This window comes from Neovison vison, chromosome 8 (assembly GCF_020171115.1).
Source record: "Neovison vison isolate M4711 chromosome 8, ASM_NN_V1, whole genome shotgun sequence".
In the NCBI taxonomy this organism is placed as follows: Eukaryota; Metazoa; Chordata; class Mammalia; order Carnivora; family Mustelidae; genus Neogale; species Neogale vison.
In genome coordinates this window covers 1,588,725-1,616,171 of record NC_058098.1, presented here as the reverse complement: position 1 = coordinate 1,616,171, position 27,447 = coordinate 1,588,725, and the positions used below count along the sequence as shown (strand labels likewise).

Genomic DNA, 27,447 nt, shown 5'->3' with positions numbered 1-27,447 from the left:
ACGTGCGCGCGCGCCGGGGCGGGGCCGGGCCGAACCACCGGCTGCCCGGCGCGGGGGGCGGCGGCGGCGCGGCGGCGGGGGGCCGGGCGCGGGGCGCGGAGGGGCCGCCCGCGGGGCGTCGCCTGGGACTCGGCCGCGGGCGTGGGGGGCGCGAGGGGGTGGCGGCGCGGCGGGCCCGGGGGCGGCGCGGGGGCACGGCGGGGCGGGCGAGCCCACGGTGCGGCGCCCCCCGCGCCCCCCGCCCCGCCCCCTAGCCCCCCCGCCCCCCAGCGACTGCGGAGAATGAGCGCCCGGGGCCGCCGAGCGCCGCCGGAGCAGAAGCCGCGAGGATCTCGGGCCGATCCCGCGCGCGACCATGTCGGTGGCCTTCGCGTCCGCCCGGCCGCGAGGCAAAGGGGAGGTCACGCAGCAGACCATCCAGAAGGTGGGCCGGGGCGCGCGGGGCCGGGGCGCGCGGGGCGGGCGCGGGGCGCGAACAAAGCCGGGGCGCAGCCGACCGCCGCGACCCCGCCGAGCCCCCCGCCGCCCTCGCCCGCTCGGCGGGGAGACCGGGCCGGGGGTCCGCCCGGCTGGCGGCGGGGCGTCCGGGCGCTCGGGCTAGGTGGTGGCGGGGGACGACCCCGGTCCGCCCGCCGCTCGGCCGCGGAGCCCGGGCCTGCGAGGCCCCCGCGGGGGCGTGGGGGGGGCGCCGAGCGGCGACCCGGAGCCCCTCCCGGAGCGCGCGGGGCCCGGGGTCGCCCTGCCGGCCGCGCTGCGCCGCCCTCCCGCGCGGGTCCGGCGTTGGCAGCGGCCACCCGGCGGCCTCCTCACCTGACAAACTTTCCCGGCTCGCTTGCCAGCGTCCCCGCGTCCGAAGTTGGGTCTCGCGGCGGGGGCCTCCCGCCCCGGGGCCCGACGCTCGGAGCCCGGCGCCCTCAGTTTTCGCGCTGCCCCTCAGCAGGCGCTTCCAGGAGGACGGCGGCGCGAGCCGTTCCCGTCGAGTGTCCCCTGCGTCGCGGGTGGCCGCCCCGATTTCCCCTTCGCCCTCGGGCTTCTGGGGGCCGCGTCCGCCCCGGCCCCCGCTAGCAGCCCCCGAGGGGTCCCTTCCTCCAGGTCCCGCCAGGACCTGTGGACCTTGTCCTCCGCCTTCCCGCCGGGGACGGCTCTGGCGCGCGGGGGTCGGCCGCGGCCGCAGGCTGTGAGCGGGAGAGCGACCGGGCAGCCGCGACCCGCGGACGGAGAAGCGCGCGCTGTTTTCTGTTCCGCGCGCCCGGCGCGGCCCCAGGGCTTTACAGGTCTTAATCTCGCGTAATGCTTTGCGACGGTGACCGTCGTCCGTGTCACAGATGAGGAGCCCGAGACCTAGCGGAGCTTCGCGCTTCGCGGGGAGACACTCGCGGACAGCGCGCTTCCGGAGCACGACTGATCCATGGCCGGGGCTCGGCTGGGCAGAGGCTCAGAGGCGCGCTTGGCCCCAAGTCCAAGGGGGTCCCCTGGCAGTTTGGCTTTTTGGAGCTTAGACGTCATGGGCGCGGTGACCGTTTCCGCAGCTGCCTTTGGCCGAACGGTCCTTTCCTTGTTTGCGCTGTGCCCTCGCCCCCGCGAGCACTCCCCCAAGTCTGCAGCAGAGGGGAGCGCGGCGGGCCCTGCTCCCAGACGCCGATCCGAGAGGGAAGCCCGCTGTCCGTCTCTTGGGTCCGGGCTGGCCGCTCAGCCGGTGTGCCCCGGGGGGGGGGGGGCGGGGTGAGCCGGCCGGTACCTGCCTTGCTGGGCAGCCGCCCGTGGATGCAGCCGGGGCTCCGCTGGGCAGGCTGCGGGGCTCGGAGGCGCGCGTCCTCCACTCCCGCGTGGAGGGTTGGCAGAAGCCGGGTTCCTCTGGAGCCAGCATGGTCGGGCGGACCGGGAAGTAGCTTGACCTTAGGGCGCATTTGAGCAGAACTTTGTCGGGTAAACTACGCCTCAGCCTTGAAGGTCCAGTCAGGTGTCCCCTCCCTCACCCTGTCCCGGCAGTAAGGTGGCGAGTGTAGCACCCAGACCTTTGCGAGTCACTGAGTCACCCCTCGTCTGTGTCTAGCCTGGCGCTGTGCCGGGCGCAGTCGGGGCTCGGGGCCCACGGGAGCACGCGCAACCGCCATCCGTCACTGGAGGTGTCGGGGAAACCAGAGGTGTGCGTTTTCAGGGGCTGCCATGATGTCCTCGTAAACTTAGTGCTTTAAAACAGCAGAAATGTAGGAGCGCCTGGGTGGCTCAAATGGGTTAAAGCCGCTGCCTTCAGGTCAGGTCATGATCTCAGGGTCCTGGGATCGAGTCCTGCGTTGGGCTCTCTGCTCAGCGGGGAGCCTGCTTCCTCCTCTCTCTGCCTTTCTACCTACCTGTGATCTCTGTCAGATGAATCAATAAAATCTTTTAAAAAAAAAAAAAAACAGCGGAAATGTAATTTCTCGCAGTCTGGGGACCTGATGTCCAGAATGTAGGTGTTGGCGGGTTGGTGACTTTCTGGGCTCTCGGGGAGGGTCTGCTGTATATTTTTCTCTGAGTTCCTGTTGCCACCAGCACGTAGACGCGTCACCCCCATCTCTGCCTTGGTCTTCCCGTGGTGTTCGTCTCTGTGTCAGATTCCCCTCTTCCCTCGAGGATGCCAGTCACAGGGCTTAGGGCCCACTCTTTGTCCGTCTGATCTCACCTGCAAGGATCATTACCTCCGGATAAGGCTGCGTTGGCGGACACTGGGGATGAACACTGAAACGCAACGCCCTGAGGACCACCGTGCAACCCCGAACAGAGGGCATGGGGGGCAGCAGTACTCCAGACTAGGAAAACCAAGGTGCAGAGTAGGAGGGGTCTAGAACATCGAGGGCGTTGCAGGTGGTCTCGCATGGCCTGGTCATAGAAGCGTATGAAAGATTGAAGGAATCGAGGGTGGTCGCACTGGTGGCCTGCATGGAGCAGGTCATGGGACCAAACCAGGAACAGCGGGGAGGGCCAGCCGGAGCGGCGGAGTCTGCCCTGTGTGCTGCCGTCCTTTCTCCCGTGGTGACCGGACACCGCTGCGCTGCAGTGGGAGATGTAGGCAGGACTGCCCTTCTCTGCCAACCACAGGGAATGGGACTTTGCCAGGGTCCCTGAGGTGGAGATGGGCAGTGTGTCCCAGCAGACTCCCGGGGTCCCCATACCTGGCTAGGTGGCCTGCAGGCTGGGATCCGCCCTCACAGCTCCCCCTGGCTGGGGCCGCCGGAATCCCTGCTCGCAGGCACGGGAGGGCTGGGGTCCGGGTGGCGGTCATGTCCACAGGCGGTGGGGCTGGGCGTGGCCACAGCAGAGGGGGCCGTGCGCACCGGCATTTGGCTGCCGTGCAGACCCCTCCTCGTTGCGGGGCACACAGCGGTTGCTTAGTAAATGTCAGTGTCGTCCGTTACTGCTAGTGTTGGTTTTCGAGTGGCCACGGTGTCCGTCTCTCCGAGCGCCCGGCTGTGCGGTGGGGAGGCGGGCTCTGCGGGAGCGGGACGGAGCTGGTAGACGTTTGGGCCCCGGGGCTGTTGCCAGTGCAGGTCCAGTGTGGGAAGGTGAGCCGCATGAGGGCAGGTGCCCTGCCCGGGCTCTGAGTCCGGGGCCCCGTTGGCCTCCAGGGGCCCAGAGGGGAGGGGTGGCCACCGAGATTGGGGGCGGTTGCCCTGTGCTCTCTCAGACCTGGAATTTGGGTTAACGAACGCGGGCTGGTTCGGTAAGGAGAGTGCCGTGACCTGTCCCCCGACTGCAGATGGCCCGTGGAGGCCCAGCCCCGCCTTGGCTGACCGATGGTCTGAGGCCGCTGGGCCGGAAAGCCTTGTCCCCGGAGCAGAGCCCGGGTCAAGGGAAGCACTGAAGCGGTCGTCCCCTCCGCAGGGACAGGAGGCGGTGGTGCGGGCGGGAGCACAGGCCGGGGGTGGGTGGCCCCGTGGGGCGGCCGAGCCCTCCCACCGCGCGCCCGTCCGGAGACAGGCTGCGCCCCGCCTGCTGCCTGGGCCCCGCAGAGCCCCGCAGGGCCCCGCAGGCCCGCAGGCCGAGGAAGCCTTTGAGGGAAGTGCGGGGCTCGCGTCCGCGGGCGCGCGTCGCTTTTCCTCGCCGTAGCCGAGTGTGCAGCTTCGAGGCGGAGGACGGGCAGCAGCCGGGGTTTGCCACAGGACGCTAACGGCTGGTCCCCCAGGGCACTCCCGGGCTCTGGCCCTCCGCCCTGCCCCGTTCCCCTGCCCCGTGCTCGGGACTCAGAGGCCGGTGGCGCTGGGCTCCCCAGCCCCACGGGGGCAGGAGTCGGGGGGGGGGCGGCCCCACGGCCCCGCGTCCTGTAGGACGTGTGAGGAGGTCGCGCCGGTCCTTCCCGCCTGACCTGCGGAGCGCGCCCTGACGGCCGCCTGGCGCCGCGAACGTGACTAGTCCGAAGGCTCCAGGGAGAAGTTGCTAGATGTTGCTGCAAAGAGGGGTCTCGTAACTCAGTCCCGCGGCGCTCGGCCAGTGCGGTTCCCGTGCGGAGGGCGCGGCTCCGGGGCGGTTCCTGTCCGGTCCGCGCGGAGGTGCTGGGAGGTGGGGCGGCCGCAGGCCCCTGCGCAGGGGGCGAGGATGGGAGCCCACGGGGCCGCAGGGGAGCTTCCCGGACTCCCATCTTCAGACTTAGCCTTTCTGCGCCTCATTTCCTCGGCTTGAACACGGGTGACGCTGTGAGTTCCTCACAGGCTGTGCTTCTGGCTAAGCCAGGCGACGGGCCCAGGAAGGCGCTGGGCAGCCTCACTTGACCGGCATTTATCCGCGTCATCTGAAACCGTGTGACGGGCCCTTCCCGGATGGCGGGGCACGGGGGCGAGTCCACGGTCGTCCCGAGAAGAACACGGGGCCGCTGCGCCCTGGGCAAGACGCGCGCGAGCGGGGCGCCTCTGAGGGCACACGCGCCTGTCCCTTGCGCCCGGAAGCTCTCGCGAAGCCGAGCGGTCTTGCTGCCGGTGACCGGCATCCGCGCGCGCCCGCAGCCCTGAACACGGGAAGCGACTCGCGCGTGCCCTCAGGAAGACAGAAGCGTGTTTGCTGTCGTGGTCACGTTTAGTGCGTTTTGCCGTGTCCTTAGTTTTTGGAAATGGGCCGCGGGGGCCGGACGCAGAGCTGGAGCCACACGGCAGGGCCAGCTCCTCCCGAGAACGCCTGGCACGTGCGCGTGGGTTTTGTTTTTAAACCCGTACCCCGAATTCACATCACGTCGCATCGTTGCTGGGTCGCACTGGCTCTCCTCAGTGGAGCCTGACGCCACTTGCTCTCGTGCGCTCCCCGGTGGCTGATCCGGGAGCTGCGTGGCTGCCCGAGACCGGAGCTGGCAGGGGCGGCGGAAGTGCCAAGTGCTGATTCACCCCCTGTGATGCTCACGCGGCTGTCGTCCGCTCGGCCGGGGTCGCTCCCTCTCACCGCAGGCTGCTCCTAGGAGCTTCCCTCGAGTGTCCATCCCCCGCGTGTTGGGGGCGGCGAGCACTGTGGCCCTTTTGTGTAGCAGCAGAAGGTGTGAGGCTAAGCGAATCCCACGTGGGATCGTTAGGCAACTTAGGAGCTTCGGGCGCCATGAGGTGGTACCTTATTTGCTGATACAGAATAATCTCCGACAAAACGTCAGAGTAGAAAAGGACCAGCATAGCCAGAAGGAAGAAACTGCTCCACCTGTACACACGGTGAGGGAGGCGTATGTCCACAAAGGAGCAGAGGCTGTCTCAGCCTGATGGCTTTGGGTGGGAAGATCAGAGGGGCAGAGATGGGAGAGAGACACCAAGACAAGGATCTCACCGCCACTCACCAGCCATAACTCACTGTTGACCTCACCACTGGCCCCTCCAGATGGTATTGCAAACCTCCTCGGTCATCTCGCCTCAGAAAGTCCTGCTCAGGATTGGTCGTGTCTTATCAGGAGGCCTCCCCTCAGGATCAGGTCATCCCTCCTCAGAAAGTTTTGCTCAGGATCGGTCATACCTCCTCAGGACGTCTCCTCTGAGGATCAGTTCATTTCTCTTCAGGAAGTCTTGCTCAGGATTGGCTATCTCCTCAGGAAGCCTTCTCTTGAGATGGGTTCATCTCTCCTCACAAAGTCTCGCTCAGGACTGATCATCTTTCTTCAGGAAGACACACCCACACACACATCTTAGGATAGGTAATTTCTCCTCAGGACGTCTTGCTCGGGTTTGGTTATCTCTCCTCAGGAAGCCTTCCCTCAGGATCAGGTCATCCGGCCTCAAAGCCCTGCTCCGGATCATGACTCCTCAGGAAGCCTCCCCTCAGGGTCAGTCATTTCTCTTCAGGAGCCTCCCCTCAGGGTCAGATCATCCCTCCTGAGAAGGTCTTGCACAGGATCAGTCATGTGGCCTCAGGAAGCCTCCCCTCAGGATCAATCATTTCTCCTCAGGAAGTCTTGCTCAGGATTGGCTATCTTATCAGGAAGCCTTCTCTTGAGATCGGGTCATCCCTTCTCATAAAGTCTCAACTCACACCACACCCCCCCACACATACACCCCCCTCAGGATAGGTAATTTCTCCTCAGGAAGTCTTGCTCGGGATTGGTTCTCTCTCCTCAGGAAGCCTCCCCTCTGGATTGGGTCATCCCTCCTCAGGAAGTCCTGCTCGTGATCCATCGGTCATCTCTCCTCAGAAAGGCTCCCCTCAGGATTGGGTCATCCCTCCTTAGAAAGTCTTGCTCAGGATCAGTCATGTCTCCTCAGGAAGCCTCCCCTTGAGATTGAGTCATCCCTTCTCAGGAAGTCTCACTCAGGATGGACCATCTCACTTCAGGAAGACTCCCCCCACCCCCAATACACCTCAGGACAGGTAATTTCTCCTTGGGAAGTCTAGCTCAGGATTTGTTACCTTTCCTCAGAAAGTTTTCCCTCAGGGTCAGTCATTTCTCCTCAGGAAGGCCCCCCTCGAGATTGGTCATGTTTCCTCAGGAAGCCTCCCCTCGGGATGAGGCCATTGCTCCTCCAGGTTCACCAATTTCTGGCTTGTGTGAAAGAACTCAATGCCGTGGTTTCGCAGTCCATTCTTTGTTAGGATCTCTCTTTGTCCTCGATGTTTTTGGCAAACTGGCCCCTGGGAGAAAGTTCTAGTCTGGAAAGTCACATCCTTTAGTTCTGAAGAAACACACTGAACGATTTTTTGAATGAAATTTGTCCATGTGTTTTCTTTCCAGAAGTCTGGGAAGAATAGTTCCTTGCCACTTGGATTGTTTTTCTAATTTTGTCATCTTTTCTGTTTTCTATTTCAGTCTTTTTAATCTGTTTTCTAGGAGTTTTCGTTAGTTTTGTATTCCAGCCCTTCCACTGGCGGTTTTTTGTGGGGTTTTTTTTTTGTTTTTTGTTTTAAGATTTTATTTATTTATTTGAGAGACAGAGGTCACCAGTAGGCAGAGAGGCAGGCAGAGGGAGGGGAGGAAGCAGGCTCCCCGCGGAGCAGAGAGCCGGACTCCATCCCAGGACCCAGAGACCATGAGACCGTGACCCGCGCCCACCGCAGAGGCTTAACCCACTGAGCCCCCCCAGGCGCCGCCACTGGCGGTTTTTTGCCCCGGTCAGTACAGAAGCCGCCCAGGGCCCTGTGCTGCGGGGTCCGTGCTGTGCTCGGGGCTCGCACTGGCGGACGCGTCTCCTTCGCTGCAGGGGACGTTACCGGCCCTGGGCGGTTCTCTCCGCCCTGCGCGGCCCGCAGGTGCGCCCCGTGGCGGCTCCGGGCCCGGGCGCGGTCCGCAGCGGCCGTGTTGTCCCTGGGGCCGCGCTCCGGCCTCCGCAGCCGCCCTTCCTCGGACCGACTCACGGGCCTCCTGCGGGGAGCAGGGGCCCTGTCGGGGCGCCCGGAGCGGCTGTCTCCTCGCGGGAGCCCGGCCGCCGCCCCCCAGTTCCGGAACCTGCGGCCGCCGCCGTCTCGGCCGTGCGGTGAGGGCAGCCGCGGCCTGTGCCTCGCGCCCCGGCGGCGCCGGGGTCGGAGCTCGGGGCGTCCAGGGGGCCGGCCGCCCTTCGCCCGCCTTGGCCTGGCCTTCTGTCCTGCGTGTTTCTGACGTCGTGGCGATCGTGCTCTGTCCCTTGATTTCTCCTCTTCTCGCCCTTCCGGGCGAGCGTGTCCCCGTGCCCCCAGGAAGCGTGGGGACGGCGAGGACGGCTGCCGCTGCCGTGGGCCGCACCCTGGGCTCCAGCGTCTGGAGCGTCTGGGGCAGGGTCGTCCCGGCCCGTGGCGGGCGCGGAAGCCGGGGCGGGGCCAGTGGTTGGGTCCTTCCGGGCCCTGACACCCCCCCCCCAGCCCCTCCGCCTCTCCCACCTGGGCAGGCTCCTGGCCTCTGCGGAAGTCACGGAACTGGGGGTGCGCGCCCACAGCCGGGGAGCACAGAGCTCTTCGAGCAAGAGAGACCGAGGCCTGGGTCCCAGAGGCTGGGGGCAGGGGTGGCTCATATGGGGCCTCCCGGCACACTTGGCCTTGGAGGGGGGCCCTCTGCCCCTAGTCAACCCTCCGTGGTCGGGCTTGAGCCCCAAGCTCCGAGGACAGGACTCTGAGGTCCGAGGGCAGTGCCCGGGGAGAGGGGGTGTGTGTCCTCTGGCCAGTGGCAAGTGGGTGGGCCCCTCCTCTGGCTCAGGGGCCTACAGAGCTGCGCCTGCCCGGGAGAACCTGCGCCGCGGTGACCAGGCACTGTTTGTTGGGGGCAAAGGCCTAGATGTTTCCTTTAGCACAGGTGTCTGAATAAAGAGCTTTTTGTGGACAGCAGCGTTTGTCCTGGGTCCAGCCCTGCCCCTCCTCACCGAGGACAGAAGCCGGGTCCAAGCACCGGCGGTGAATGAGCCGAATCTTCTGTGTGCGGCCAGGCGTGCCCCCGCCCCCTGCCCTGGCCATGCCTAGTGCCCACGAGACCCCTGCCGGCAGGGCAGGCTGCCTGGTCGTACCCCCGCCCCGCCGGTGCAGCCCTCCCGTGCTTCCCCTGCTCCCGTCAGACCTCCCCGTGCTTCTTCCCTCGCCGCCTCCAGGGTGTCCCTAGGCTGTCCCTAGGCTGTCCCTAGCTGCGTCCCTCCCGCGCACTCCAGGCCCGACGTAGCCGGGCGGACCGGTCGCTCTGCGGTAAGGGTCCTAGAGGGCAAGTCCCGTGGACTGTGGGATTTCCTCTGCCGAGCGCAAGACCCAGAGCCTGCCCCTGGGCTTGCGGAGGGTGGACCCTGGCATGTGGGAGGCTGTGCTTAGCCCGGGCTGTGGGATGTGTTCAGTCCTGCTGGCCGTGCTGGCGTGGCAGAGTTCCAGGCCTCCCTTATGAACACCCGCACGCCGGTGACTGTCGCCGGCGTGCCCCGATGGAGCGCCTCCCGCAGGCGGCCTATCGTCCGCGTCGAGCGGGCACCGCAGACGCGTGTGTGGCCGTGCTCACGTGTGCTTCCCCCGCAGATGCTGGATGAGAACCACCATCTGATCCAGTGCATTCTGGACTACCAGAGCAAGGGCAAGACGGCCGAGTGCGCCCAGTAAGTGACCGGCGGGCCACAGCGGTCCCCCTCAGAGAATGGCACTCCAAGGAGGGCAGAGGGTTTGGAGGAAGACGCAAGTGTGGGCGGAGAGGGTACAGCTGGTGGACACACCAGGGGACCGTGAGCTTCTCCGGGTGGGACCCCAGGTGACCCCCAGGGCTGGATTCAGAGCAGGAGCGCGAGCGCCAGCTGTCCGAGCCCCGCACAGATTTGACGTGTGTGAGCCACCGCCACGCTGGGCTCTCCCCGTATCCCCCCGGCCTGTTTGGGGGAGCCTTATCAGGGGCGCGGAGGTGTCGAGTCAGCCCGGTTTCAGGGTCCGATGGAGTAGGCCTTGTTTTCTGGCATTTCTTCCTGGTCTCCCTCAGTCTCTGTCTTGTGCCTCCTGCCCGCCTCCCCCACCATTCTCTGAACAGACCTGCTGACACCCCCCTCCTTGGCCACCATCGTGGGGTCTTTCCACGTGTTGTCATCAGAGAGGATCCCGCTCAGGACTCAGGCTGGACCTTGGTCCTTGTCTGGCTCTGTCCTAGACCACAGTTCGCTCTCTCACCCGTCCTGTCCCCGGGCAGTGTCAGAGGTCTGTCCCCCCGGGGGCTTGGCTACGATGGGCCTGCGGGCCCCTCTGCCTCACCGCGTGCCCCTGACCTGCAGGTACCAGCAGATCCTGCACCGGAACCTGGTCTACCTGGCCACGATCGCAGACTCCAACCAGAACATGCAGTCCCTGCTCCCTGCCGTGAGTGCCCACAGCCCGGGGCCCGGGGCCGGGGGCCCGCCCTAGCCCAGCAAGCTCAGGCGAAGCTTCAGGCTGCCACGGGTGGGGGGGGGGGGTCTGAGCGCGTCACCTGCAGTGACCAAGTCACAGATAGGCGCGGGGGAAGGGGTCGAGTGGCCAGCCAGCAGGCTCTGAAGTGGACTGTTCAGAATTGTGACTTCAGTCTCTTTAGCCAAGGGAGGTGACCCCGAGGTTTCAAACCTAAACATGGTGGGAGGCGGGACCGGGGAGGACAGGAAGTGCTGCGGGATGAGCTGTTGGAAGGGTGGGGGGCGTGCACAGCTCTGACCTCCCAGCAAAACCGCAGTCCCCAGTGCGGGGACACTGCAAATGTCCATGTAAATGGTTTTTTTCTGACCTTTTAAAACCCATTTTCCCAAAATCAAATTACTGCTGTGAAGACGAGGTCCGGTGGTGGCCGCCTTCCGCACAGGGGACAAGAAGGCGCAGCCTTCCGAGGGCCCAGCCTGTGTTGGCCGTGATGCACAGGGAGGTTCCAGGACAACCCTGTCACCGGGAATGGCTTATCTCTCGATGTCCCCAAGTCCCCTGGAGAGTTACATCATAAATGCCAGGAAGTGTTTTACTGATAAAATCATTAAACCAACATGATTGGCCTATGAAATTGTGATTCCTTACCCCAGAAGCCACAGAAGATCCTGCTGGGAACTTTGTCTTCTTGGCCGGGTCTAGGCAGCTCATGCGTCTGAGGCTTCAGAGCTGCGGTTTGGTCTGGATCCGGGAGGTGAGGGTGCAGGGGTCACTCAGTCCCATGCCCCCTCCACGCCAGTCAGAGTGGGGCATGCAGTAGGCAGAGCACACAGAGAGGAGGAGCAATGGGAATGCCAAGGCTAAGGCACAAGGCGGTCTGTGCAAAGGCTCTGGGGCGTGGGGTGGTGTGGATGAGGGGCACACGGAATCCTGGCCAGCCGAGGGCTGTGGAGTGAGGTGAGGACAGTGCAGTCTGGTGGGCTGACCAGGTGGTTCGCTGCATCCCCAGGAAAGGGGGCCCACCTTTGAATCGCTGAGTACGTGTTGATTTAAGTTCTGAATGTTCCCACGAGAATGCTTACTGTGTCGTGCCCTTGGCCTGAGGTGGTGGGGCCTGGTCATCCACAGCTGATCAAATGTGAGAGCCACAGGGGGTTGTAGACGTTTGCCAGGTGGCCGTGAAACACAGGTAGATCTCACAAGCCGCCCGAGCCCTGGAGGGCTTCAGGTGCTTATTTTCTGGGTTAACCACGTCCCTGTTACCTCCCTGTCTCCCTCAGCCGCCAACCCAGAACATGAACCTGGGCCCCGGAGCGCTGTCCCAGAGCGGCTCCAGCCAGAGCCTGCACTCCCAGGGCAGCCTCAGCGATGCCATTGGAACGGGCCTGCCTCCGTCCTCCCTCATGCAGGGCCAGATTGGCAACGGTGAGTAGCCCTGAGCCCTTCAGGGTTGGGGATGGCTCCCCGCAGCACGTAAGCTGCGCAGGCTTCTGGGTGACTGCTGTCTCAGTAGGGTTCCCCGTGCCCTGCAGAGCCTCACGGGGGCCCTCCCTCCTCCTGAGGCCCTGGCTGCTGGTCTGCTGCTGTGCCCGGGCGCCCGAGCATGGGGGGGGTCACCTGCAAAGGGAATCCAGCACTCCAGATCCTCTACTCTGCTTTGATACTGTCAAATCACAGCCACGTCCAACGTGTGGGGTTCCACGTGGATCTTTTCAAACAAGAACAGAACGGTTCCCTTGGAGCAGGAACCGTCGCTAGCCTTTGGGAGCTGTCCCTGCGAGAGCAAACCAGCGGGTCCTCTCCTCGGTCAGCGCGCATGCTTGTTTCTTCGCTCAGCACTTGACCGTCACTTCATTCGGGCGCCGTTGGCCATGGGCTAGTCTCTGTCCCCGCAGTCACGTGAAGGAACTCTGGGTGTCTGGCAGCAAGGCCAGGCTTCCATGGGGTTGAGGCCCTCCCTGTGCTCCTGGCAGGTCCAAACCACGTGTCCATGCAGCAGACAGCCCAAAGCACGCTGCCCACCACCTCCATGAGTATGTCTGGCAGCGGCCATGGCTCGGGGCCTGGCTACAGCCACTCAGGACCCACGTCACAGAGCGTGCCCCTGCAGGGCCAGGGTGCCATCGGCAACTACGTGTCACGGGCCAACATCAACATGCAGTCCAACCCAGGTACTGCCCTGCTCAGCCCTGGAGCACCCCCCCAACCCTGGGACAGTCCCTGGGGCCCTCTGAAATGTGTGCACACTGCACACAGGGTCCTGGGGCCCTTCTGAAGTGGGGGGGGGGGACCCTGGGATCTGAGTTTCCGCTGTTTCCTGTGGCAGCTCTGGGGAGGGCTCTGACGAGGGGCGACACATCTCCTCCTCAGGGGACAGAGTCAGGCTCACTTGGGATGGGGGGCAGTGTAGGCAGGTGCAGGCCACAGACATGAGCACTGGGTACCATCGGGTCCAAATGCAGATGTCCCAGAACACCAGGCACTAGGGTTCAGAGGCTTAATACAGAAAGGGAAAATGTGTAGTATCTCCTTAGTGTATTTTTATTATCAATTATATACTGAAAGTAAGAGTATTTTGGGTATATGGAGTCAAATAAAAATCTTACTAAAATAGATTTCACCTGTTGGCTGCTGTTTTTGACATGATTCTCCTCAGTGCTGCCCCAGCAGGTTCTGAGCAGGGGCGGCATCACCGGAGGGCAGGGGGCAGAGACCGCCCTCCAGGGGCCTTAGAGGCCAGGTCTCCCGGGTGGACACAGGCCTGGCTCCCTGGGAGCAGCCTCGGGGGTGCAGGAGGACAGGACTGGCGATTCCCCAGTGTGTAGGGGCAGCCCGGGAGCTGAGGTCTGCGTCCGGGAGAAGGGCGTCGTTGGGGTCTGGGGCGCGGGGTCAGGGTGCTCCCAGGGAGCTTCTCGGGGTTATTCGGGTCTGTCGTGTCGCCCAGTGTCCATGATGCACCAGCAGGCAGCCTCGTCCCACTACAACTCGGCGCAGGGCGGCAGCCAGCACTACCAGGGCCAGTCGTCCATCGCCATGATGGGCCAGAGCGGCCAGGGCAGCTCCATGATGGGCCAGCGGCCCATGGCGCCCTACCGGCCCTCCCAGCAAGGTACTGCCCACGCCACGCCTCCTCCCCGACAACCTGGGGTGGGGGGCTCTGCACGGTCCTCAGCATCGAGCGAGGGGGTGGGGGGTCTGGAGCTGTGTGGGGCTCACGGGGCGTAGAAGGTTGAGAGCCCGCGCTGCTCCTAGAGGCGGACCTGGCTCGAGTTGCTCTAGGGGCTGGAGTCGGCTGGGGCGCTTGTATTTATAAGTTCCAAGTCTCGGGTGTCCGGGTCTGGACATGGGGGAGAATACCCAGGCGGCCGGGGGGCGGTTATCTTGTGACGGGAGTGTTCTGAGTTAATGTCCCCCCACGTGCTGTCCACCCCCAGGGTCGTCCCAGCAGTACCTGGGCCAGGAGGAGTACTACGGCGGCGAGCAGTACGGCCACAGCCAGGCCGCCTCGGAGCCCATGAGCCAGCAGTACTATCCCGATGGTGAGGCCCACACCCGCGCTGTGCCGTGACACCGGGCACCTCGGTGGCTCCCGGCTGCTGCTCTCTGGTCACTCCTGTTTCGACGCGTCGCCCCAACTTCTGCCAGCAGAGCCCCCACAGGCCCCTTGCCCGAGTGTGTTGGGGATGAGGGTGGGCCGGGCTGGTCTCAGGCCATGGCTGCTCACAGATTCAAGGCCCCTCATCCCCTTTCCCGAGACGCAGTAGGGGTTACGGCTGGGATGAGCAGGTGCACGAGACAGTTTCCCAAGAGGGACACCAGGGTTCTCGTGAGAGGCCTGCAGGAGGCGCCGCTGAGCCGCGTCCGCTGTTTTCATCCCGTGTTACCTGTCAGCCGCTCCTCGAGGGTCCCAGGCTTGGAGGTGGCTTGCACAGTGGTCCTAGAGGGCGGGGGGCGTTTGGGGAGGAGGACGACACCAGGCAGGGAGCACATAGGAGGTAGGGGGTGGCAGCGCCCCCGCCAGGGAACGGTGACAGAGGCCTCCTGAGGGTGCAGGGTGCACCCCAGTGGGTGCCCCAGGAGCCCGCGGCCCGGTGGCAGTGCTGGCTCCTCGCGGGGCAGGTGCTGACACACCCTCTCTCCTTTACACACCGTGCTCCGCGGGTCCTCACGCCCAGCCCACACGCAGGGTGGCAGTTTGCGTCTTAAAGGAGGAAACGGAGGCTGGGTGGCGGTCGGAAGCCCCTTCCTGGGCTTTCTGCAGGGAAAACGGATCCAGGTCCGGCACAGGATGCTCGTGAGCCAGCAGCTTTGCCCGTTCGGTTCCCGGCCGTCCGGGCCTTCGCTGACGGCACGTGGCCTCTGTCTGCCGCAGGGCACGGCGACTACGCCTACCAGCAGTCGTCCTACACGGAGCAGAGCTACGACCGGTCCTTTGAGGAGTCCACACAGCACTACTACGAGGGCGGTAAGCAGCGCACACAGCTGGCCGTCGGACGCGCGGACGCAGCCGGTGGTGGGGCTCCGGGGCCGAGTCGCCTGCCGAGGCTGCACATGCAGGTGGCGCGTCCCCGTTCACGTCGCAGGTGGGTGGAGGGGGCTTGACTGGCCGCGTGGGGGTGACGGGCCAGACTCCACCGTCGGGCCCGGCTGAGCCGCTTGGGGCCCGTGAGCTCCGTCGAAGCCCGTCCAGAGTTCCAGACTCAGTGGGAAGGTTCAGCCGGAAGGTTCAGCCCACCCGGCCCCGAGCCAGCCGGGCAGGGCCTTTGGAGCGTGAGGCCTCTTTGGTCCAGCCCGGCCACTTCTTCGGACAGCTGCTGGCGTGGTAAAGCCTGCGGCAGCCCCCACCGCCCCCAGCCTCCCTCAGTGGAGCTGCCCCGGGGGGCTTTCTGGTGGAGGTGAGGTGAGGCAGGCAGGGGTGAGAGAACCGGCTTCGTCAGGGAAGCCAGTGACTAGCTCACGCCCGGTCCCTGCTGGGAATACTCCCGCCCGCCCGACATCCAGCCTCCAGCGGGAGGTCCCCGCACATTTGCTTCTCAGCGGGGCCCCCAAACAGCGAAGGTACTTCCCCCGCCCTTGGGAGACCCCAAGAGAGGAAAAAACCTTAAGGTCCCAGGCAGCGGGGCGCAGCGGGCTTGGCCCCGGCTTCCTGGTCCGGGTGTCCAAAGTAGGGACAGGGTGAGGGTTGGCAGCAGGGCCCCGGAGGAAGGAAAAGCAATAAACGTGAAACAGGCAGCTTGGGAATCCAGATGTTTTTGGTGGCTTTTTTTTTTTTTTTAAAGATTTTATTTATTTATTTGAGAGACAGAGATCACAAGCAGGCACACAGGCAGGCAGAGAGAGAGAGAGGAGGAAGCAGGCTCCCTGCAGAGCAGAGAGCCCCACGCTGGACTAGATCCCAGGACCCCGAGATCGTGACCCGAGCCGAAGGCAGTGGCTTAACCCACTGAGCCACCCAGGCGCCCCTTGGTGGCTTTTTAGAAGAATTATGCTAAAAATACACGTTACCGCTGGGGGCGTTTCTGAGCGTGCCTGAGTGGCAGGAAGCCCGTTCACACCGTGCAGTCACTGTCCCGCCGTCCGTCTCCCGGACTTGCTCCTCTTCCCACACTGATCTTCTGGCCCCGTCCGACCCCGGCTCCCCGTTTCCCACCCCAGGTGCCCACCGCGCCACCATCTGCACAGATGAGTCTAGGGCCTTAACGTCCGTGGGACCCTGCGGTCTTTGCCATGCTGACTGGCCCGGCTCGCTGAGCAGGAGCTCCCCTCGGTGCGCGTGCTGTAGCGCGTGTCAGGCTGAGTTGCTTTCGTTGCGGAGCTGCACTGGAGTGCGCGCATCCGCTCAGCTGTCGACAGACACTTCCAGGTTGCCTCTGTCTCCCGGCTGTTGGGAACGCTGAACGTGGGTGTGCAAAGCTCTCTTCGAGTCCCGGCTTCCGTTTTTTTTGCATTTACATCCAGAAGAGAATTATGGGTCATAGGGTGATTCTGTGTTTAGTTGTTTAAAGAACTGCCGCACGGTTTTCCACATGCAGATTGGTTTTTTACTTACAATGCTAGGAGGTCATAGGGCATCTGGAGACTACAGGAGAATCACCCAGAAGGCTGTGCTGAGGTCGGTTACGAGTGTCCCCTGCAGCGGCTTCCCACGTCCACACATTTGGTGCCGCTCAGGGACACGGCTCAGACCCAGCCTTCTTCTCCTGGGGAGTTTGGCTCCAAGACCCCGAGACGGCGTGTGCCCGGCGCAGTCACCCGGCGAGCCAGGTCTTCCCCACGACCCCAGCGGCAGCCCACGTCGGCCCCTCCTGTTCTCAAAGCTGCTGCAGTGACCTGGCTGCCGCCCCTGGCTGAATTTGGAACCCGATGGTGGGTATAGAACCAAAGAACTGAAACATCCCAACCGCCTCAAAGTAAAATTATTCATGAGGGACTCGATGTTCCTTATTATTTTTAGGAACTGGTTAAGTGTTGGCCCTTCATGGTGAACAGGTAACGCTTTCCTTGTGCCTTCTCAGTCACCACAACTGCCCTTGGTCTTGCCTTCTGTTAACGACCACCCTAAGGTCCCACCGGGGACCACCTTGGCCCTTCCCCCATCCACACAGGTGCCCCAAATGCTCTTCCTCTCCAGTCGAACCTCAGCTGCTTTTCACGTCCGCTGCCCCTGGGGAAGACAGGCGTCAGGGAGTGTTCTCTCTGTGTGCCTCCCTCCCCCTCACCTTGGGCCGCCCCCAAGATGGGACCCTGGCCCATGGCAGCTTTGCAGGTGCCTGGCTGTGTCGGCCGGCCGGGGTCACCGGCGTGAGTACAGGAGGTTCGAGGGACCACAGGCTGACCAGGTAGATTGGGTGCGCTCGGGTATCCGCGCTTCTGGGTCCCAGCCTGCCAGAAGGAGGTCAGCCGCCTGGAGCATCTCCCTGCAAACACACCCCCGCCCACCCTGCCTTCTGTCCCCGGATGCCCGTGCGCCGCCTTCCCCGCCCGCAGGGGGCCTCGGCTTACCACTGCTTTATTCAGGTGAGGGTCCAAGGCAGAAATGACTTCCCCAAAGACAAGCCCCGGACGTGCACTCAGCCTTTTGAACTTGGAAGTGCACATTTTTTATTCCTTCGTTTTTGGGTTCCGTGTTCTTGCCTTCCGTAACTGACGGAAAATTTGCGGGAACACTTAGCTCTTCGGAGGCAAGCGTGGCAGATGGCACGGCTTCCTCCTGAATCTGGAAGCGTTTTATTCCATCTCGTTAATGGGACCTGTGGCTGGGACTCCACGTACTCGTCATACAAGGTCAGGTCTCCCCACGGTGGGCAGCATTGCCAGGCCTTGTCGTGAGGCGGCTGGTGTCGTGCTTTGAGAAGACGGTTGTGCCCAAGCGGCCTGTGACCCCGTGGAGGTGGAGGGTTTTGAGTGGAAGCAATGAGGGGGTGGACCAAAGCCCCAATAAAAATGTTTCCTGTAAAGCTGCTGGTCCCACCACGGGATGAGGAGGTTTGTGGAGCACAGGGGGCTGGTGCTGGGGGCTTCGCAGGAGGCGGCATCTGAGGGACCTTGTGTGGCCCCACAGAATGAGAGGCCGCCGGCCTGCAAGGGCCGGCGCCGGGAAGGGGCCAGGTTGCCGTAGGTCAGGCCGGGCGGAGTAAGAGGTCGAGGGGCCCACTGAGCCAGGCAGACACCGCTCGCCAAGAGGGGTCCTGCCAAGCAACCCACGGCAGCTTGGGCGTCCTGCTGTATTTCCTGGCTGCGAGGTTTGCTGCAGCAAAGCCTGGAAGGAGCCCGTGTCCCCTGTGCCATGCCCCAGGCACCGAGTCTGTTAAAAGACACGGAACTCCCTGTGGGCTGCTGCGGCAGATTCTTCTGGGCTGGGCCATGTGCTCAGGCCTGGTGTCGAGGAGGAGGGTGTCAGGGGAGCCACTTTCTGTGTGAGACCATGGCTGTGGGTGGGGGACGGGGCTGGGGAGCCGGCAGGGCTGGAGGTGGCCTTCCCTGAAACTCTTGAAGGGGGGCCACATTCACTTTTACGTTTCTGTCACATGAACGTATCCGCCTGTGCAAAAGCTAAACTTAGAAATGATAAACGTTACCAGTTGTCACTGAAAATCAAAGCGGCCTGACCTTTTGGCCATCCAGACTCATCAACACCCCAAGCCCCGTGGTCACAGCACTGTCCTCGGGGTCCCCAGGGTCTTGCCCCAGAGAATGGCGTGACCCCTGTGAGTAAACGCCCAGACCAGTGGGGACGGCGGCTGCTCCGGGATAGCCCGTGGTGTCCCCAAGGCACAGCCTTGTTTCTAGAAGTAGTTTTATCAAACGCATCAGTGAGTCACTGGGCTGTAGCTCCTGGTGGCGGCTGAGTCCGGTGGCTCCTTGTGCCCACGTTCCTCAAGCGGGCCCCCTGGCTACGGGGTTTGGCTCCGCAGAAGGGAAGATCTGCATGGGAGCAGAGCCGAGGTTCTCCGCGGCACCCCGCTCACATCTGTTGTGTACCTACTGTGTGCCAGGCCGTCGGCTAGGTGCACGTGACTGAGCTCCTGAATCGGTTACCATGAAAAGAGCGAAAGGGGGTGTAAAGCTGAGAATACGCGGAGCGACCGACCATCTGAGGCCCCGGAGAACTGCTCTGCAACTCGGCCATGCAGATCCGCTGGCTGCGCACCACACCCGGGGTCCGCGCCGCCCCGCCGGGACTGCACCGGCTGGAAGGAAGGAGTCCCTCAGAGCTCGGGGCCTCCCAAGGCAGGGAGCAACCGTGGAGACGCGGAGGGTGTGCAGGGTCAGCAGGGAGGACGCGCCCTGGAGTCGGAGCATCTGCTGTTCCTCGTGGCTGCAGTTCGAGTCCCCGTGGGGTGTGCAAACCTTTACGGTGACGGCTCTCCAGAAGGCTTCTGCTTAAAAACGACGTCTCCAGGATCTGGTTTGTGTGTTTGTTTTAAGATTCATTAATTTAGTTGACAGAGAACACAAGTAGAGGAAGCAGCAGAGGGAGAAGCAGGGAGCCCGATGTGGGATGCGATCCCAGGACCCTGAGATCATGACCTGAGCCAAAGGCAGACACTTAACCACTGAGCCACCCAGGTACCCCGGGACATGTTTTGATTTAAAAGAAAAAATAGCCAACTATAGTAGTCCTCTTCCCCGACGCAGGGTCAGAGGGGTCAGATGCTCCCTCCCGCTCGTCCCCTGCTCCCGTTGCTCAGGTCACATCATTGCATCAACACCGGAGGGTGAGCCCAGGACCAGAAGGCGTTTCCAGAGCCAGAGGCCACATTCGCACAACTTTGGTCACTGCACATAGTGAAGGCTGTCTTGTGGCGTCCGTGGTTCCTGACCCTCCCTGGCTGTGCCCCGTTCATCACGACACCTGACCGCGGGTGCGTGCGTGCGGAGGGGAGCGCACGGTGTGTGCAGGCGTGGCCCTGCCCTTGGCTTCTTGGGTCCACGGGGTCTGCGATGGATCCCCCACAGAGAAGGGGGCTGCTGTGTCTTTTCTGGGCCGGCCAGTCATCTGCTGTGGGGTGTTGCAGTCAAGTGACGGCCCCTTGTCCCCTCCATGCCCTTCCTTCTAGAGAAGTGGGTTTGCCTGAATTGGGGACAGGACTTACTACAAATTGAAGACAGAGTAAAGGCCTATTCCAAAGGAAACAACACTAGACTTTAATTGGTCTTTTCGCGAAGGTGTTTTGAAAACCGTGAGTGGGATGTCACTCCCACAGTGCTCTGGAACGGCAGCCCCTGCGACCTGCGTCCAGATGTTTGCAGGAAGGGTTTACCGGCTGTTCGTGCTGCCCGCTCAGGAATGGTACGGTGGTGCCCTCCCTCCTTTCCTCAGCCGCGCTTCCTACCATGGGCTTTCTTCCAGATGAGGCTTTGGGCATGGATGCTGACAGGCTAGATTTTTAAAAATAAGGCGTTGTGGGGACACCTGACTGGTTCAGTCACTGGAACATGTGGCTCTTGATCTTGGGTCCATGACTTCGAGCCCCATGTTGGGTATAGAGATTACTTAAACAAACTTTTAAAACCTGTAGAGGGAAATATCTGTCTCACGTGAACTTATAGAAGCAGTCTCCAAGGAGTGTCCTGGTAGCCACTGCTCACCTCAGCGTGTCCGTCAGCCATGGACTGGAACGTCCCTGAGTTTCCCTTCTGGAGTTCCTGGGCCATCCCGGACTGTCGACTCCCGAGTCTGAGTGCCGGCTTCTGCGCCACCGGGCGGTGCGCCTTAGTCCCCCATCTGTACAATGTGCTTATCTCCTGGTGCTAAGGGAAGCATTCGGGGTACCTGTCACCTGCTTGGGATGCACGGTGGCCTGCAGTCACGTTCCATATTTTCCTTACTGGTGAGATGGTATTTCTCACTGGCTGACCTGCCGGCCTCTCCAACGAATAACCCTGCAGGAGTCAACACCACGAGGTGTGCATGGAGAACACCCTGGGGGTCACTGCGCTCTACGGATCTCAGTCCAGGACCGTCGGGGTGTGTCTGTTTCCACTCCCACACCGCACTGTGCCTTTTAGTTCCGTCCTCAGGGGCACGTTTAGTTGATCAGAGCCTGAAACGTGCTTCCTTCCGAGTCCCTGCTGCAGGCCTGCTGTGCGGCTGTCCTGGCACTGAGGGCTGTGTGGCGAGGTGCCGCAGACGGGGCTGCTGAGCGCAGCAAAAATCACTCTCGTAGCTCTGGCAGCCCAAGGGCCGAGATCCAAGCGCAGCAGGGTTAGTCCTTCCGGGAGCTCAACTGGAGGGTCTGCCCCAGACCCTCTCCCAGCTTCCGACAGGCTCCAGCAGTCCTGGTGTCCTTGGCTTGTAGGCATGTTACTTCACTCTCCGCTTCGGCCGTCGTGGGGCTTTGTGTCCAGGTCCCTCTTGCGGGTCTGGGTCCGTGTCCAGGTGCCCTCTTGCCATAAGCAGCCCATTCTAGTCAGTGCAGCAGGCCCTGACCTGTTCGCATCTGCGGAGAGCCTTTGCTAAAGCACGTGCACAGGTACGTGACATGTGGGCTTCAGCGTACCTTTCGGGGGGGCACAGTTCAACCCAAAACACTTGTATTAGCTTTAAATTGTGTTAATGGTGTCACTTCGGCTGTACCTCCACACTCGAATCGTTGTGAAAGAGAAGATCCTGAAGCAGTTGAGCTGGTCCGGGGCTTTTCCAAGGGCCCCGCGTCGTGAGTGGCGGGAGGAATGCCTCCGCGCCCAGAAACGCACCGTGTGTCTCCTTCCCCCGCAGGAAACTCGCAGTACGGCCAGCAGCCGGCGGGGTACCAGCAGGGCGCAGCCCAGCCGCAGGCAGGGTACCAGCAGCAGTACTCCAACCAGCAGACCTACCCCGGGCAGCAGCAAGGCTACGGTAAGAGGGAGCGCCTCCCTGCGCAGGCCCCCGCGCACGGTCACGCTGCCGCTTGCGCAGTGGACGCTTAGTCGGCTTCCTTCAGAAGAGTTTGGATTTCCTGCAAAGCTGCGCAGCTAGTGCCGAGAGGGGCCCGGCTGTCCGCCTCGCCCGACCGCGGTGCCACGTCACAGCTCAGCAGCTCCCGCCGGCACGCTGCCAGGGACTGAGCGCCCAGTTCATTCAGCTCTCACTCGTGTGCCTGACTGTCCTCCTCCGTCCCGGGACCCATCTGGGATCCCCCTTGGCACTGAGTCTCACGTCTCCTTAGGCTCCCCTGGGCTGGGACCGGACCTGGGAAATCCTTGTCCTTCTGGACCTTGCCGGTCGTCAGCAAGACTGGGCAGGTGTTTTGTAGGGTATCCTCGGGTTGGGCTTGTCTGAGGTTTTCCTCAGGATGAGACTGGGCCGTGGGCTTTGGAAAGACCTCACGGGGGGCAAGTTCTTCTTATCCCTTGTCAGCATGACTGGCCTCCGATGTTGACCCCGGTCCCTGGTCCCCCGCCATCAAGTTATCCCTTCGTCCTCTACCTTTTCTGATCTTTGGAACCAAGCCACTGACCCCAACCCATGCTCTGGAAGGAAGAATTGGAATTTCTCTGTAAGGCAGAGTAATTAATGAATGATTAGTTATTAATCATTTATCAACATGTATTCTTTGTATTCAGTTTACACAGCAGCTTAGATCCTAGATTTCTCTGTTTGATTCAGATCGTCCAGCTTCGCCTTTAGGGACCCGAGGCCCTGCAGTCCCTTTGTCGTGCTCCCATCCTTTTGTTTTTGAGCATCTCCTTGTTCTCTGGGACCACGGCACTCTCCGTGCTCTAGCCCTAGAAGCAGCATGTCTCACAGGTGCTCTGGGTCCTCCGATGGGAGAACAGCGTTAGGGACCAGGGGCTGCGGTCAGGTGGGCATTTTCTGAGCCACATGGTCACCTGAGACAGCCCACGTATGGGTTAGCATGGCGGCAGCTTCTAGAAGCACACACCCGCTCGCTGGCTTTTATTCACCCTGTGAGGCTTCCCTAAAGTGCCCGGGGGCCAGCGGGTCTTCACGGGCTCTGCTGTGGAGCCTGCCAACAAATACTGTTCTCCAGGCCCGTGGGACAGAGAAGCGGACAGAGGGAGCTTCTCGGGCTGCAGTAGTAACAAGGGAAGACCCCCGTCCACTGGAGATCAGCGGAACGCAGGCTCTGTCTCACTGAGGGCCGTCCTGCCCGGATAGTAGCCTGCACATGTGCCCGGTCCTCTGTGGGCCTCGTCCTCCCCAGGCAGATCCACCTGAAACAGTTGCTCCGGCCCCCAGCCTTTGGGTCGGTCTGCCGAGAGCCCCAAGTGCATGAGGCTCTCCCCGTGCTAACCCGCCCCCAAGATGCACACGGGCTGCGCTCCCCAGAACCCGGGGTGCTGGGGGCGGGCGGGAGGGGGAGGGGAGTTGTACTAATAGTGCTGCCGTCACAGGACAGCCGCCTCCTGTTGCCACCGCGTGACGGCCGGGCATGTGGTTAACATTCAGAATACACGCCGGAAGCCGTTGTTATGACCTGAAGAGTAGGTGATTAGTTCGTCAAAAGAGGGAGCTCCGGGAGCGCTCACAGAACGCGCACGCGTCTCCCCCTGAAGCGTCCCGGCGAGACGTGAACAGGAGCCTCCCCGCTCCCGCCTGCGCAGAGCTGGGCCCCGTTCCTTCCGGAGCCGCGGGCCCTGCTGCAGGAGCTCATGCGGGCGGTGGGGCTCTGCCTCCACACCTCGGGACCACCCTGGAGGCTCTGGAAAAATAAGGTGGCAGGCAGGGCCCCCTGCGTGAGGTGTCTTCCTGGGCTCACCGGTGCCGGCGCGCGTTGCGGGGAAGGAGAGCCGCAGTTTCAGGTTCTTGCCCAACCTGTTGCAACCATGACTCATTAAATAGCATCTTTTGAGCAATTACTTGCCTTTATTAGTTCTTTCCAAAGGCTTCACCTGAGTTTCTACGGGAATGCCCACGAGCAGCAGCTGCTGTGGTACTTAACGGGCGGGTTTGCAGCGACCACCAGGGCGGACTCGCCACTGCCAGGAAGCCTGTGACCCAGCCGGGCCGCAGGGGGCCCGCCGGCAGCCTTGCTCCCACGCTCAGTGCCCTCATGCTGGGGGGACTGTGGGTTGAGGAGGAGTGGGCTGGGGTTTCAGGCGCCCCCGAGGGTCAGGGCGCGTGCTGCCTCTCCTTCTCACGGTGCTGGTATGCGCCCTCAGGGCCGGCCCAGGGAGCTGCCTCGCAGTACTCCGGCTACCAGCAAGGACAAGGCCAGCAGTACGGAAGCTACAGGGCATCCCAGACGGGCCCGTCCGCCCAGCAGCAGCGGCCTTACGGCTATGAGCAGGCAAGACCCGGCGCGTCCGTGGAGACATGATGAAGGTTTCACTCCTGATCGCGCGGAATAACGCGTGAGACGAATTGGCTGCCCAGCTCCTGTCTAGAATGTTCATTCTCTGAGCCCGCGAGGGTTTGAGAAATCACCTTTGCACGTACACTCACCTGGGTCAGACGTGGCTGGCTGAGTGGCTCTGGCCTCAGAGCGCCCCAGCCCAAGTTTGCATCCAGCCCTGCTGCTGGCTCCTGGCAACGGGGCGGGGGGCGGGCGGCGCTTATTGGGGGAAGCTGGTGAGGAGCCTCACTGACCTGGTTTCAATCCTTAGCCACAGGCTTGGACGATGGCTTTCAGAGAGCCAGCGACTGCCTTGCCCCACAGCTCTAGGCAGAGAGCTGTTGGCTTGCTTGATTTTTATACCTCCTTCCGGCCCTAATCCCAGGTTTGCGGGGGGGGGGGTCCTCGCTGCCACTTTGACTCTTGACTCGGGAAGTGTAACATGTGTTTTGGTCTCTTGCAGGGCCAGTATGGAAATTACCAGCAGTAAGGAACGAGCACTCTTGTTAGAGCCTTGCGGTGGCATGTCCCTCCAGGGATGGTCGGGCCAGTGGCAGTTCTGATGAGCTATGACCTCTCGGTCGCCCTTCCGCCCCACACAGCGTCTGCATGTGACGCGTGCACATTTCATGCTGGGTGTGATGCCGAGCGTGCACCGCGGGCGAGAGACAGCGCTTCGATGGTGTGACATATCTGGTGCTGTGTATAGTATTGTATGTCCGTACAATGGAGAGGTTGTCTCCTTTTTGTCTCCCCTCCTTGATGTTTCTAGCTAGCGTTAGGGATCCTTTTGTCATCAGCGTTCCGTGCCCAGGAATGGGGCACAGCGACAGGATGCCGCAGTCCACGTGTTCACATAAGCGGGCCTCGGGTCTGACTCCTCACACACTTGTTGTAATGTGGGTTGTAAACTTGTCTCTCACTGGCTACACCACAGCTGGACACACGCCACAGCCCCTGGATGGCCACCTCTTCCTGTGCCTCGATGCGGGGGGCATCTTCTGTGTTTTGGGTCAGTTTCTGTTACTCACTGAAAAGGATAAATACGCTTTGTTTGGCTGTGAACAATCTTTCCCAGAGCTTCCATGCTCACATGCTACCTGTGTCTCTTGCCAATTGTGTTTATCCAAAATGTCCTGTTTTTGTACTAAAAAGTGAAGAGGGATCAATGAGTATATTCCAAATAAACATACAATTAGCCTAACCCAGGGAAGGAACGAGGGTCGTTTCTGAAGGAAAGACAGGGCAGTTCTCTGAAATGACCGGCATTGGCCCTTGTTTCTCTGATGGTCGTTTCTGGGATTTGAATATTTGATATGCCCAATTCTAATCTGATAAAATATTTATACCAAACTTCCCAAACAGTTGGCAAGTTGTTTGTTTTATACTATTTCTTTCAGGACCTACTTGTTCAGATCTCCAAGCCAGCGTCCTTTTTCTTTTATAGATATCTGAAATTCAGATCTTATTTTTAAAAAGAACCCCATAGATTTTATTGTGTTCTTCCTAACGAAAAGGAAGGGTTTTATATGGGGAAATTTGAGTAAATTTTACATTCCTAGGACATTAAATCCCACTTAAATTCTATACAAATGGTAAAGACAGCTCACTTGCGAAAGCATAGTCAAAGGAAAAACCCAGTATTTCACTGATTAGTAATACAGACATTCTGGCAACTTTTACCTGGACAGTAATACCCACGTGCATACTTTAAAAACATCTTTGGATAAATGCTGACATACTTCTAAGAACAACCAAGAAAATTTAAAGAAAAAACAAAAACAATTCTTGGCATATCAGGTCTACTGAAGATGATTTTTTGAATTGGTAAGTTTCAGAAATGTTTTGAAAGTGTAAAGTAATTATTTATCCAGAGCTGTTGAATGGTTTACAGTTTACAAGGTATTTTATGTTGTTTCTGTTTTGTTTTGTTGCTTGAATGAATCTTGACAGTCAACACTGGGAAATATGGGGCAATTACTGTTCCCATTTTACAGATGAAGAACCGAGGTACAGATTAAAGATTGCCCCCAGATGCGTACCGCTCCTATTCTAGGCTTTTTCCCCTCTTCTGCTGGGATAGAATCACACATGCTGGGATAGGAGTGTTCATCCTAGAGGCGTATGGGTTTTAAAAACTCTTGACACTGGTAAGGGCTTAAAAATATGTATTTATGTTAAATCGGTGAACTGAGAGTTCTTAATTGCTAAATGACACAGACATTAGCAATTTCATTTAGGGAGGTGTCTCCCTCGCTTTTGTTCTGATCTTTCTTGGCAGTTTTCATAGAACTAATTTGCAAAGTCAATCGGGGACTAAATTTCCCCATTGAAAATGTTAAACATTCTAGATAACTGTGAAAGTCGTTTTATTTTATTCCTTGCCAATCTGCAAATATGCCTTTTATGTGTGTGTGTGGTTTTTTTAAGTGCTGTATTAATACTTTTTTGAAAGAAAAGGACACTTGAACTTATCCCAAAACTTCAATCTGAAATGTCTTACATTAAGAATTTCTTGAATGTTGTGTATATATTTTAAGAAGCACTTTGTGAAATAGTTTGTACATTTCTTTCCTAATTTATACATGATTTTTGGTATTAATATATTTAATGATTAATAACAGAAGGTTTATTTAACGTGTTGTCCATCTTTATGTAACACTGTGGGGGACAGTGATGCCAGCAGTTCTTTTTCACTGGACGTCGTCCGTCTCCTCTTCCGTCCTGTGTTTGCAAACGCTTAGGCCGAAGTGAGCTGTTTGTGCGGTGTGGTCGGCGGTGCTTTGTCGCTTGTGGCTGCGGCCAGCGAAGGCCGGCGGACACGCCAGGGAGACCTGGATGCCGGCGCCTTCCTCCTGCGGCGTGCCTGACCCCGGCCGTGGACCGAGACGGGCGCGGCGGCCGAGAGGCCCCGGCCCCGCCCGCGTGTGTGCTGCGGCGAGCGGGCACCGCGGCGGCCGCCCCGTCCCCTCGGGTCTGTGGAGCTCGCCGTCCCTCGCGGCATCGGGCAGGTCCGATCCGTCTCCCCGGTGAGCGCAGCGCATTTTCTGGGAAACCTCGCATCGGTTCCTTCCTTTCCAGTCGGTTTGGCGCCCATAAACGGCTCATGACTTGTGTCCTGTGTGAATAAACCGGTTCTTCCAACCGCCCTCGCCGGGAGTTTCCGTGCTTTGTGTTCGGACCCACGCCCGGCGCCTGGTCCTGGAGCGGCCGGGGGCTTCTGGCGGGCGGGAGGGGCGGTGTGAAGGGGGCGTCCGTGTCCGGCGGACGGGGACGGCGGGTGCCTGCCGGCGGAGGTGCTGCGTGTCTGACGGCCGGCGTCCGCTGGGGGGGCGGGGGTCTGTCCGGCGGGAGCCGGCTGTCTGACCCGGGAGGCGGCTGACGGGCTGTCGGAGGGACAGCTGCGGGTCTTTCTGATGGGGGCGGC

At 61.2% G+C, this 27,447-nt stretch overlaps 1 protein-coding gene across 6 annotated transcripts; it reads left to right on the top strand.

Moving 5' to 3' along the window:
* Window positions 1-266: 266 nt before the first annotated feature.
* Window positions 267-27,169, top strand: SS18L1 (SS18L1 subunit of BAF chromatin remodeling complex). Of its 6 annotated transcripts, none has more exons than XM_044262722.1 (11): window positions 269-400; window positions 9,391-9,467; window positions 10,125-10,209; window positions 11,520-11,664; window positions 12,213-12,410; window positions 13,184-13,348; window positions 13,674-13,778; window positions 14,612-14,704; window positions 21,461-21,580; window positions 23,848-23,975; window positions 24,484-27,169. In XM_044262722.1, the coding sequence occupies exons 1-11, from the start codon at window positions 356-358 to the stop codon at window positions 24,508-24,510; spliced, it is 1,188 nt and encodes a 395-aa protein (XP_044118657.1). In that variant the 5' UTR covers window positions 269-355; the 3' UTR covers window positions 24,511-27,169. The 6 variants fall into 6 exon arrangements, with proteins under 6 accessions (XP_044118658.1, XP_044118657.1, XP_044118660.1 ...); XM_044262721.1 differs by having other exon boundaries at window positions 271-424; XM_044262724.1 differs by lacking the exon at window positions 269-400 and adding an exon at window positions 8,955-9,072.
* Window positions 27,170-27,447: the final 278 nt, after the last annotated feature.

Coding starts and splice junctions, on each gene's coding strand:
- SS18L1 (XM_044262721.1), top strand. CDS start 356: ATGTCGGTGGCCTTCGCGTCCGCCCGGCCGCGAGGCAAAGGGGAGGTC. Junction 425..9,390: donor CGCAGCAGACCATCCAGAAG/GTGGGCCGGGGC, acceptor CTTCCCCCGCAG/ATGCTGGATGAGAACCACCA. Junction 12,411..13,183: donor CAACATGCAGTCCAACCCAG/GTACTGCCCTGC, acceptor CGTGTCGCCCAG/TGTCCATGATGCACCAGCAG.